The 12,832-nt window shown below is 36.9% G+C and overlaps 1 protein-coding gene across 1 annotated transcript in view; it reads left to right on the plus strand.

The window, feature by feature from the left end:
• The first annotated feature begins 5,000 nt into the window (after positions 1-5,000).
• The window catches only part of LOC138333667 (uncharacterized), a 59,531-nt gene continuing 51,699 nt past the window's right edge, over positions 5,001-12,832 (plus strand). The window contains exons 1-4 of the mRNA XM_069282196.1: positions 5,001-5,032; positions 5,717-5,767; positions 5,931-6,185; positions 9,852-10,040. Coding sequence (XP_069138297.1) covers positions 5,982-6,185; positions 9,852-10,040 — 393 coding nt within the window. The 5' untranslated portion in view covers positions 5,001-5,032; positions 5,717-5,767; positions 5,931-5,981. The remainder of the gene's footprint in view (positions 5,033-5,716; positions 5,768-5,930; positions 6,186-9,851; positions 10,041-12,832) is intronic.

The following is a 12,832-nucleotide window of genomic DNA, read 5'->3' on the forward strand; positions in this document are numbered from 1 at the left end:
CTATCAGCCACTTGTATCATTGAAGAAAAGCTTCCAATTTTAACCATTTTCTTTGACTTTTTATTGGATTTTCTAATTAGATTCAAATATGCTATACTGTAATGTCAGCTTTCAATTTCACATTTTATTTTGGTTTCTATTAGTAGTTTTGATTATAAACTTTAAGTTTCATTCTGTGCCTTTGTGATTGCTTCCATTGTGGAAATTTTTATTGACATTAATTCGCATACCTTTTGTTTCCCACACAGACACAAGAGCTGGCCTTACAAGAATACAACTATACAAAGGTTGTGGTAATACACGAGGAAGCCAGGACAGAAGATGACAAATGGATATTTACTGCGGAGGCCAAAAAGCCCGGAGACCTGTTTTCAGTAAAGAAAGCGTGGGTCGATCCCAACTCCCAAACTCCACAGAAATACAACTTGTTTGAATGTGTTGCAGGAATGGTAAAAATCATTATTTTTACAGTAATAGCAGTAGGTTTTTTTATAGAATAAAGATTATTATGGGGTTGGTATACATGAATCGGGTTGTCTGTCTGTCCGTCTGTCTATCTGTAGACACAACTTTGTCTGCCGAACTTATCATTACCTAATTGACAGATTTTGATAAAATTTGGTACACAGAACCCTGACATTAAGAGGAGCTGAATAAACTACATGTACATATATAGGGTTCTGCATCTAATCAGCATGTCTGTCTGTGTGTCTATCTGTCTTGTCTGTCCGTCCATGATTTGTTTTCAAAGATTACCTCAAAAACAATATTACCAGGTAAAACAATTGTTTTGAAACTGCACTTGGTATTAATTGATAGTATGTAAATGTTCATTAAGGGTTTGAATTTCAAAAAATCAATATGACTGTCATGTTCCCTAAAGTTATCAAAATTTTAAAAAATGACCAATTACAATGAAAATGTGGGCTCTTGTAGACACTGAATATCATTGTTAAAAGTAACAATTTTGAAGAAGTCTAGAATGGCCATAGAGGTCCTAAGGATTGGAGTAAAAATAAATATATGTGCAATTTCTGTGTAAATGAATTTGAAAACTGGCATGTTTGGGGTTACTGCAATCAACCCAAATAAATCTTGAGCTATGACCCATTTTTTGTCTTTCTAAATGTTTTTTATGATGGTGGGCTATTCAAATCGCCTGCGTCCGTGGTCCGTGGTCCGTCGTCCGCCGTCCCTCGTCCATCGTCCGTCCGTAAACAATGCTTGTTATCACTATTTCTTAAAAACTGCTGCAGGGATTTTGTTCAAACTTCACATGGAGGGTCCCCTTGGTCCATATTTGTGCCATACAGATTTTGAGGCTGATCGGAAAAACAAGATGGCCGCAAGGCAGCCATCTTTGATTTTGGCAGTTGAAGTTTGTTATCAATATTTCTTGAGAACTACTGAAGGGATTATGTTCAAACTTCACATGGAGGTTACCCTTGGTCCCTAGTTGTGCCATACAGATATTGAGGCTGATCGGAAAAACAAGATGGCCGCCAGGCAGCCATCTTTGATTTTGGCAGTTGAAGTTTGTTATCAATATTTCTTGAGAACTACTGAAGGGATTATGTTCAAACTTTACATGGAGGTTACCCTTGGTCCCCTAGTTGTGCCATACAGATTTTGAGGCTGATCGGAAAAACAAGATGGCCGCCAGGCAGCCATCTTTGATTTTGGCAGTTGAAGTTTGTTATCAATATTTCTTGAGAACTACCAAAGGGATTTTGTTCAAACTTCACATGGAGGTTACCCTTGGTCCCTAATTGTGCCTTACAGATTTTGAGGCTGATCGGAAAAACAAGATGGCCGCCAGGCAGCCATCTTTGATTTTGGCAGTTGAAGTTTGTTATCGATATTTCTTGAGAAACTACTAAAGGGATTTTGTTCAAACTTCACATGAAGCTTAAGGTTACCCTTGGTCCCTAGTTGTGCCATACAGATTTTGAGGCTGATCGGAAAAACAAGATGGCCACCAGGCAGCCATCTTTGATTTTGGCAGTTGAAGTTTGTTATTGATATTTCTTGAGAACTATGAAGGGATTTTGTTCAAACTTCACATGGTGGGTACCCTTGGTCCCTAGTTGTGCCATACAGATTTTGAGGCTGATCGAAAAAAACAAGATGGCCGCCAGGCAGCCATCTTTGATTTTGGCAGTTGAAGTTTGTTATCAATATTTCTTGAGAACTACTAAAGGAATTTTGTTCAAACTTCACATGGAGGTTACCCTTGGTCCCTTTTTGTGCCATACAGATTTTGAGGCTGATCAGAAAAACAAGATGGCCGCCGGATTTTGATAGTTAAGGTTTGATATCCCTATTTCTCAAAAAGTGCTGAAGGGATCTTTCTCAAATTTAATATGTAGGTTCCCCTAGGGCCCTTGTTGTGCATATTGGATTTTTGGACCAATCGGTGAACAAGATGGCCGCCAGGCCGCCATCTTGGATTTTGATAGTTAAAGTTTGTTATGGCTATTTCTCAGATAGTACTGAAGGGATCTGTCTCAAATTTCATATGTAGGTTCCCCTAGGGACCTAGTTGTGCATATTGCATTTTGGGACTGATAGGTCAACAAGATGGCCGCCAGGCAGCCATCTTGGATTTTGTTATTCAAAGTTTGTTATCGCTATTTCTCATAAAGTACTGAAGGGATCTGTCTCAAAATTCATATGTAGGTTCCCCTAGGGCCCTAGTTGTGCATATTGTGATTTGGGAACGATCGGTCAACATGATTGCTGCCAGGCAGCCATCTTGGATTTTTATATTCAAAGTTTGTTATCGCTATTTCTCAGAAAGTATTGAATGGATCTTTTTCAAATTTCACATGTAGGTTCCCCTAGGGCCCTAGTTGTGCATATTGTGATTTGGGACCGATTGATCAACAAGATGGCCGCCAAGGAGTCATCTTGGATTTTGATAGTTGAAGTTTGTTACCACTATTTCTCAAAAGGTACTGAAGTGTCTGTCTCAAATTTTGTATGTATTATGTTTGAAAAAGTTTAAAAAGTAGAGAAAAGATCCATCTTTCCTTTGTCAGATATAGATCATTCTTTGGTGGGCGCCAAGATCCCTCTGGGATCTCTTGTTTATATATTATTTTTTGTATGTTTAATGCTGTATATTGTGTTTATCCTTCAGGGAAGTGAAGACTGGGTGTTAAGTAATGCATGTGTCATTGTACTACCAGTCTCTAAGGCAGACGAAAAAACAGCAAAGAAAATGAGCAACACAGATCGATCATAGCCATAAGCAATAGCCCACGTTTTTAGGTAAGCAATAAGCCATACGCTTTAATACAAGATTAACGTTCGGAGGTCACCTTCAGCATACGTGTCGTTAGCAATCAGCTAATTTTAATAGAAGACCAGTAATGGGCAAACATCCCGAGGTGTTTGTATTATACGACCTGCTTGCTCTACGATACAGCTCTAATACAAGATTTGAGTGTATCTAACAGCTTCTTGTTCGGGGTCACCTCAGCATGACCCGTGTCGTTAGCCAATCAGCATGTATGATCTTTCGCCTATTATGGAATCTTCCGTGTGGTTGATTCTTTTTAGAAGTATAAAAGCCAGCTAATGTCATTGTCATCATTGAGTGTAATAGGCAAATAGAAGAAAGGTACAGATTGTATCAATGAACATATTCATAGGTGCCCTGAATACTGGAAGTTGTTGTCAGTCCATCTGATGTATATGGGCAAAGTTGAAACAGTAAAAGAGCATAGGTATTACCAAGTCAGATTCTCATTAAGATCCAGTCATATGATTGTATAAGGGCAAAGTAGAAAAATAGGGAAAATAGGATCATAGCCAGGTAAAGGTATTGTCAGTCATTCTGAACATATTAGGGACAAAGTAGAAAGAAAAACAGTAAAGAAAAAATAGTATCATAGCCCAGGTAGGTATTGTAGTCATCTGATGTATAAGGGCAACGTAGAAAACAGCAAAGAAAATAGCTGTCATAGCCCATGTAAGGTATTGTCAGTCATCTGATGTATAAGGGCAAAGTAGAAAACAGCAAAGAAAATTAAACTATAATTCCATAGCGTAAATATTGATTTCAACAATATGAAAATAAAAACAATGAAAATCAGTTTAAATTTCTGTTTGAACTGATTGGGTCAGAAGTAATTAAAATCTCTTAGGCCAATCACAAAAATACCCATGAAATACTTTCAAAGTTTTTCAAAGCTAGAAATTTAATTCACTCTCCCCTGCAGACACATTTAAGCCCTTTTAAATCAAAAACTTCATCAATCCATTAAAAAATTTCAAGGACAAATGAGTTAAAGATAATCTATGAACCCACAAACATTCCACATTCTTAAACATCAGATGTAACTTACTGAAGCCAATGTCCTATAGAATTTTGATCCCCATGAAATACTCACTTGGGTGAACATTAAATTTTATATGACACAGGTCTCTGAAACATCTCAATTCCCACTTGAAAGAATTTTTTTTCTATTTGATTTGATGATACCAAAAACAATGCTTCCTTATTTTGTTACAGTATCCTGAGTGTGTCTTTGTGCTAGGAACTCTAGACAAAGATGTGGAAAAAATAAGGGGGTGGGGTGGTGTGGGGGGGGGGGTGGGTGGGGTGGGGGGGGGGGGGGGGTGGGGGGGTGTGGGGGGGGGGGGGGTGTGGGGGGGGGGGGGGGGGGGTTGTGTTGGGGGTGTGTGGTGGGTGGGGGGGGTGTGGGGGGTGTGGTGTGGGGGGGGGGGGGGGGGGGGGGGGGGGGGGGGTGTTGGGGTGGGGGGGGGGGGGGGGTGGGGGGGGGGGTGGTGGGGGGTGGGGGTGGTGGGGTGGGGGTTGTGTGTGGGTGTGGGGTGTTGGGGGGGTTGTGTTTGGGGTGTTGGTGTGGGGGGTGTTGGGTTTGGGGGGGGTGTGGGGTGTGGGGGGTGTTGGGGTGGGTGTGGGGGTGTGGTGGGGGGGGTGGGGGGGGGGGGGTGTGGGGGGGGGGGGATGGGTTGGGGGGGGTGTGTACAAACACTGCTGGCCAATGTCAGAAACCTGAATACGGTAAGTAGCATATACAATTTATCATAGCTTTATACCATTATCTGTTATTTTTTCCCTTCAAAACGTCGTCTGATTTTAGTTATCGCCCACGTAAAGTCGCAATGATGTATAGGTCACACTTCGGATTTCAGAGAAATTAGTTGCGACGTATACTCCAGAAAATATGGTTATGTTATATGGAGATGCAGACAATTCGTAGAATGGTGTGAATTTGGTTTTTGGTCAAGTTAAGTAATATTTTTGATTAGATATTCATATGTTTCATAAAAATTTCAAGAGGCCCAATGGGGAAAAATGTACTCGCATATATAAGCTTTTTAAAGTATTTAAAGGCTGCCTTGAGGCAAGCTTTGCTGTTCTAAAATGCTTTTTGATGGTGGGTCGACTCTGATTATGGAACTCAACCTGAAAATAATCTTATGGAGAAATTGGAGTTACAGAAACTTAATGATGATTTTAATCATGTGTAGCCATGGGTATTTTAGTTGGGCACCAATTGTGTAACAGGAGAGAGAAAATGTAGTAACCAGACTGGGATTCAAACCCAGGAACTCTTAAACACTAACCGAATGCTCTACCGCTGAGCTAGTGGTTACTTATAGATGATTGACTCAGTCCAACCCCACTATACACATGATGTAAGTGTTTCAACCATTATAAACCTTTCCATATTTAACTTAATAGGTAGGAAAACCAGATAGCGGGTTGAGGCCTACTCTACTGACGGCAGATTTGGTAAGTAAAAGTTCAAATAAAATTAAAGTAATTGCTGTCTTGATATCAGATCAGCACATGTAAATCATTTATGTATACAACGTTAGAGTGCAGCTGTAGTCTTATATGTAAAGAAATCATAAATGTAAACAAAAATAAATCATTTCTTCTTATGTGTTGTTAGAAAACCAGCAAAGAATCATTTCTGCAGACAGCTTCAGAAACCCTAAGGAGCATGTTCCCATGGCATCGCACCAGTTTTCATGAGGAAACAATATCTGTGTTTGATGCTATATTGGTGGGAGATATACCAACCTCCATTACTCCTCTGGAATCGATGTTTAATGGCAAGACATTGAAAAAGGAGATAGTTACGAAAATCGAAAAAGAAAAAGAAGACATATGCATGATCAAGGCACTAGAAGTACTGGAGAAACAGGTTAGAGAGTTGTTCTGTGTAATCTAAGATATTTCATGATGTTTAGTTGAATATATTATTTAGGGGATGGGCAGGCGGCTGAGTGGTTAAGATGTCCTGAGTACAGTCAACTTCTGGTTCGCCAGCTGGACTCCCATTTATTAACCACAGATTGGTGGTTTTTGTCCAGGAACTCCAGCTGATCCTCCACCTCCCTTACCTGGCTTATCCTGAAATGTCACTGGCTGTTAATAATGTTAAAATAATCAAACTAGACCAAATTAGAAACATACCTATCAACACACCAACTTTGTAGCAGATTAAGATAGAACCAAATTAGGTGTGTTGAGCCGTGTGCATGCATTGTGTTTGCTCCAATCACCCAATATGCAAATGATGTAATAAATAGAGTTACAATAAATATGATAGAAAATTATACCCTTCCTGATCAAGGTGTTACATCCCCTTATTTTCATGAATCTCGCCATGTATGTATGTTTTATATAATTCTTTGTTTGTTTCACCATTATCAGGACTAAGATAGGCTATACAGTGGACCCGCGATAATCCGGACGCCAATAGTCCGAAAAACTCACAATCCGGACAGAAATGTCAGGAACTGATTTCCGTAACGTTATTTATACTCACTTGTCTGAAAATTCGGATTCCGAATCTGGAACTTGGGATTCCGAATCTGGAACTACATTATGGGAACGGAATGTAATTTTGGTTAATAACTTCAAGAAATAATCCGGAAAATTTGTTGTCGTCATGTGCTGAGAAAATCCAATGCCAGCTACAGTTGACATTATGCGTGTTGTCATAACGACGACTGCCAGGTCATAGCCACAGGCGTTTAGCTGAACACCTTTCACACGGGTACATGCAGTCATGTAACGGTTCATTGGTTTTCTATAGGAGATCAAACTTCAGTGTTGTAATTAAGATAGGATATATATTTTTAGCCACTCGCTTTTAAACATGCAGTTTGTGCTTTGGGTGCAGGTACGTATGCTATAGATACCTTACTGGTTTTCGCATGCAGAATATATCGCTCTGAGTTTTGGATACAATTAAAGTGAGATAATACTCACAAAATTAATAAGTATTCTTATATGTATGTGAATCTATTCGAATTTATCGATATAAAGAGATATAAAGGCTACGGCACATGCCATTTACACGTATGTGACATTGTGCATGAAGTTAGACATGAACAGGAGCGTGGTTGTTACACACGTACACGTCTGTCGAATTTTATCGATATTAAAGAGTCAGAAAGCAAAGACTTGTGGAAATGGTTCAATACAAACACACAATATACAAAATAACAATTACATTAGTTCTTAAAATGTTCACAAATATTTGTTATCATAATTTTTATGCCAAGAACGTAGATGATATTGATCCTTGGTTATAGGCATTTTGAAACGTAATTTGCGTTACGACAGATCAAGAAAGGGATAGGTACATAGATACGTAGTAGCTACATACAAAGTTTAATAACACAATTAACGATTGCTTTCGGTTTTGTATTTTAAAAATATTACATTTATTTAAGATAATTAACCTAATAATATAAAAGACACCTATTAAACATAACAAACAAAGTGTTATTTATAATTAACATATATTACATTTAAAAGCCTATCATTGATTTACTAAGGTAAATGTTTAGGGGAGTAACTCATACGTGACAATTTAATTGATTAAGTACACGGAATTCGGTAGTCCGGGGGAAAACCTGTAATCCGGACGGTTTAGGCTGGGAAATTTCACACGCATTTATTATTTGAGGGTCCACTCTACCTGATGTTAATCCTATTGACACAAAACATCTTTTGTCAATAAAATATTTTGTAAATGAAAATGATGTAATAAAAGTACTGCATGCATTTATACCATATTTTCTGGAGTATAAGCCGCGACTTTTTTTTCTTGAAAATAGATGTGCGGCTTACATTGATTCAAGAGTCCCACACTTTACAAAAGACATACACAACACAGCTTTCTTATTTATTTTCATACAGAGGATTTTGAAAAATGTTGAAAAAAATCTTTCTTATTTTTTTCATGATTTTGTTGAAAAAAATTCTTGATTGTAAAGTCATGCAGAGATAGGACTAAATCGAAGTCAAGATGAGCGATTATGATTAGGAATATTTTGATAAAAATCAAATAATATCAACATCGCTAGGTGGGTCTACTTAGTCAAACAAGCCGAAGTTAGCCGACATTGTAACGTCAATGCCGAGGAATGTCATGTGACTACCGTAACATACGTAACGTCTGTCCCGAACTCTTCCCTATACAAACGGGTCAATGAACCTTTCCGTCTCTTCTTGTTCGGCAATAATCATTACTTCTATGGCGGCGACTGTTTATAAACAATGAGAAGGCAATGTTTTACCTTGTATCGGGGGGGGGGAACTTCAACAACTTGCTGTACCAAAGTTATTAAATAAAAAAAAACATATAAATATTCTTTAATATACTCCTTAAATTATTCTTTAATAATATCATTAATCTTCAACTACACACCTACAAATACTCCAACAATATCGGAGTCAAATTCCAACTGAATTTTTGTGACAGTGACGCTATTGTGTGGGCTTTATGGATGTGTCAGGTTCATAGGCAAAGTACTCAAGGGAAACCAAGGGAAGACCAAGGGAAGTGATCCTTATATGACCTCAATCAGAAAACCAACATTGTTTATTGGCTTAGAGCTAGAAAGTTATCCGATAGCATTCTCCACCTGGCACTATTCCTTAAATAACCATGAACATAATTCTGTGATGATAAATCGGTATATGTGTGAATATGTCAATTTATTAAAATTTAATGCTCCACCGCTGGACAGAGCATAAAGATATTCATCATTTGAACAATAATTGGTGTTTAATTGTGTATAGATTTGTCTAATTAACACAAAAATATAAATATATAAAATTTATTTTGCCTTTGGATACATGCGCAATCAATACTTCATTAGGACCAGTATAGGATCAAGTGCACGGAATTTTTTTCGGGATGCAATTAATTATTTTTTATATATTTTTAACTTGAAGTAAAAAATTAGAGGCTCAAACTTTTTAATGGTGGTAATGCTGTAAAGTAAGTAACTTTTGTAACTGAAGAAAACTACTAAATTGTCAGCTTCTGTTTTTGATAGTGACAAAAAGACTATTTGTTATTCAGGAACATCTTTAATTAGTTCATTTACAAACTTTTTATTTTTCTTGCACTCAACCGTTATAATTAAACGGATCGCCAGCTGTCAATCAAACCGCACATGACTTTGTATTTTGTATTGTTTGTGCTACGATGTTTGCTCCAACATTGAATAGAAACACAGTGCGTTTGTGAGCACGAGGCGTGGCTATATTACACCTGGCGATCGGTCAATTGTTTTTGAAACCAGCATCTAACTGAATATGTTAAATAGGCACCCTGATAATCCAGAGGCCAATAGTCTGAAGAACTCGCATTCCGGATGGTGATGTTATAGACAGTTTTACCGTAATGTGACATATCGATGAAGAACACAGAATTCATTAATCTGGAATTTTGGTAAATCCTGACGACTTCGGCTGGAAACGAAGGTGTCCGGATTTATGGAGGATTAATTCAATGTATGCATATATAAAGCCTACATATTATACTGTGAATTTTCTTTGTTAACAGGGGAACTGTTTGTACTTTCCTCATCTTGAAAAAAAGCATCTGGTCCATGACATTGCCCGAGTTCCAAAAGTCACCCATGTAATGACTAAAGCTCCACGTGTGACAGACATTCCTTGGCTTGGACAGGATATTCCCAGCTGGAGAAAAGATGACTTCTACATGGCTTCTCGCTTCAGTTATGCCAAAGAGGTACTTGTAATGTTTTTATTTATGTTCATTTTTTTTTCTATTTTCCAAACAATGTTTCAGCACAGTATTAATGCCACATATACATGTAAATTGCTTATCTCCTAACTCCATTCTGGCATTTTTCCTCTCTCATACATGATAGAAATAACTGTAAATTGTTTTTTATTATCATTAAAGATACTCCACCGCTGACAAAATAGTATTTTTGACTATTTAAAACAGCAGCAGAAGATTTAGTATTTTTTTCTTCACGTTACAAAAGTTACTTACTTTACACCATTACCACCATTGAAAAGTTTGAGCTTCTAATTTTACTTCAAGTTGAAAATATAAAAAAATAATTAATTGCATCCCGAAAAAAATTACGTGGCACTATATCCTTTATGGAATAAAGTACTGATTGCGCATGACCCAAAGGCAAACTTAATTATTTCATATTATTTTTTGTGTTAATTAGACTTGTGTATACACAATTAAACACTAATTATTGTTCAAATGATGAATATCATTTATGTTCTGTCAGCGGTGGAGCATCTTTAATTTGAGAAATGGGGAGGTAACAAAAGAAAAAGAAAGAAAAGTGAGAAAGGGAAGGAGGGGTACCTGTAATAACTGTAATGTTATTTTTAAGTCTGTAAAGTTTAAAAAAAATGTTCCAGGGTTTTTACAGCATGCCTGTGGTTATCTACAGTCATACTGTCCTTAGTGGTCAACACTGTAGCTTAATAAGACCACATATTCAAGGTCTCAAATAATGGTCAATTTCATGTCAATTTGCCCTGTGAAAGTTTAGACCACTTTATTATAAATAAAGACCATTTGTTCTCAATTTGGTGGTTTTTGTGTCGCCTGCAATGCAAGGGCGACACTTAGGTATCACTATGTTGGCGTCGGCACTGGTGGCTTCGTTGTCAGCGTCTGGTTCCAGGAAACGGTTTCTGAGAGTGATAACTTAAGTATTTATTGTCCAATTTCAACTAAAATTTGGTATATTGCTTTATATCATTGAGATCTCAAATGAGTTCTTTAATGGTCAAAATCCATTAATTTTTGCAAGAGTTACAGGACTTTAAAATAGTCAAAACAGATATAAATCCATAGTTTCCACTAAAGAATAAGCTTCTTTTCCAAATACTTTTATTATAATTCATGTACATGCATAAGTACACTGAAAATAGTAATGGTCCATGTCGTGTGTTTTGTTGTTTTTCTGTTTCTGTATATTGTAATGCTGTTCCTGTGGTAACATATATAGATGCATAACATACATTTCAAGGTTTCAATTGAAAATTTTTGTTTTTTAAACATTTGATCAGTAGCCCAATGTATAAGCAATGTTACGGTAATTGATTATCTTGTATTTTCCTGATACATTATCATAAATAGTTGATATAAGACTAAATTTTAATCTTTACTTATTCCTGTCATAGCTACAAGTATGTAAATTCCAATGTACCAATAAGAATTGTCCATTGTATGTACATGTACTTATTGTACTGTGTATTGTATTATTATGCTGCAAACTTAAATACAAAATACAAAATAAATTCATGAGAAAAAAATCCATAGTTTCCACTTGATAACTTAAGTATTTATTATCCAATTTTAACCAAAATTTTGGTAACAGTATTCGACCCAATAGCGCTCAGGGCGCTTAAAAAGTGCTTAAAAAATTGATAATAAATGTAAAGGTGCCAATTAATTCTAAATTTTTGCAAATTCATTACCGTTTTATGTAGTTTTGGTCCTTATTTATGCCTGGGCGGCAATTGAATTTGTGGCCTCAAAAAAGGGGGAGGGGCGCTTATTGGGTCGGATACGGTTATATTGCTTTATATCAATGAGATTCATATATGGGTTAGATACTGGTGAAAATTCTGTCGATATTTGCAAGAGTTAAAGGACTTAAAATTGTTTAAAACATGGTTTCTGCTCGAATTAATTTCTGAGTATTTATTGTCTGATTTCAACAAAATTTGGTATATTGCTTTATATCAATGAGATCTTAGATGGTTAGATACTGTTCAAAATCGCCATCAATATTTGCAAGAGTTTATGATGGGACTTGATGCCTTCACTTAATTATTAACAAGATTTTCAACTGTAAATAACTATTTTTTGTGATTGTGCACATGTTCACAATATTATTGCATAAAGTAAGTCATTTATCAATTTGCAATAGAAATCAAATAAAGAGACCTTCACAGTATTTCATAATTTTAGTCCGTATTTGAATTAATGCAAATTTGTGGCTTCATAAATGGGGAGAGGTGAAATTATTGGAACAGAGGTGCTTATTGGACAGAGGTGCTTATTTGGTTGGGCGGGGGAGTGCTTATTTGGACAAGGAGTTTTGCTTTTTGGGACAGCGATGTGTTTATTGGGACAGAGGTGCCTATTGTGGCAGGACAGGTGTGTTATTTGGACAGTGGATGTTTATTGGTTATTGAGACAGGGGTGTTTATTTGGACAGGGATGTTTATTGGTTATTGTGGCATTTGGACCAGGGTGTTTTATTGGTTTATTTGCAGGACAGGGTGTGTTTATATGGACAGGGATGTCTTATTGGTTTTATTGTGTGTTAATTTGGACTGGGATGTTTATTGGTTATTGGGACAGGGTGACAGGGTTTTGTGTTTGGACAGGGATGGTTTATTTATTGGGACAGGGATGTTTATTGTGTTATTGGGGTTTATTTGGACAGGGATTAGTGTTTATTTGGACATTGGTTGGGGTGTGTTTATTTGGACAGGGATGCTTTTATGGCTTTTTGGACAGAGTGTGTTTATTGG

The sequence above is a fragment of the Argopecten irradians genome, chromosome 10 (genome assembly GCF_041381155.1).
Source record: "Argopecten irradians isolate NY chromosome 10, Ai_NY, whole genome shotgun sequence".
NCBI classification, from domain to species: Eukaryota; Metazoa; Mollusca; class Bivalvia; order Pectinida; family Pectinidae; genus Argopecten; species Argopecten irradians.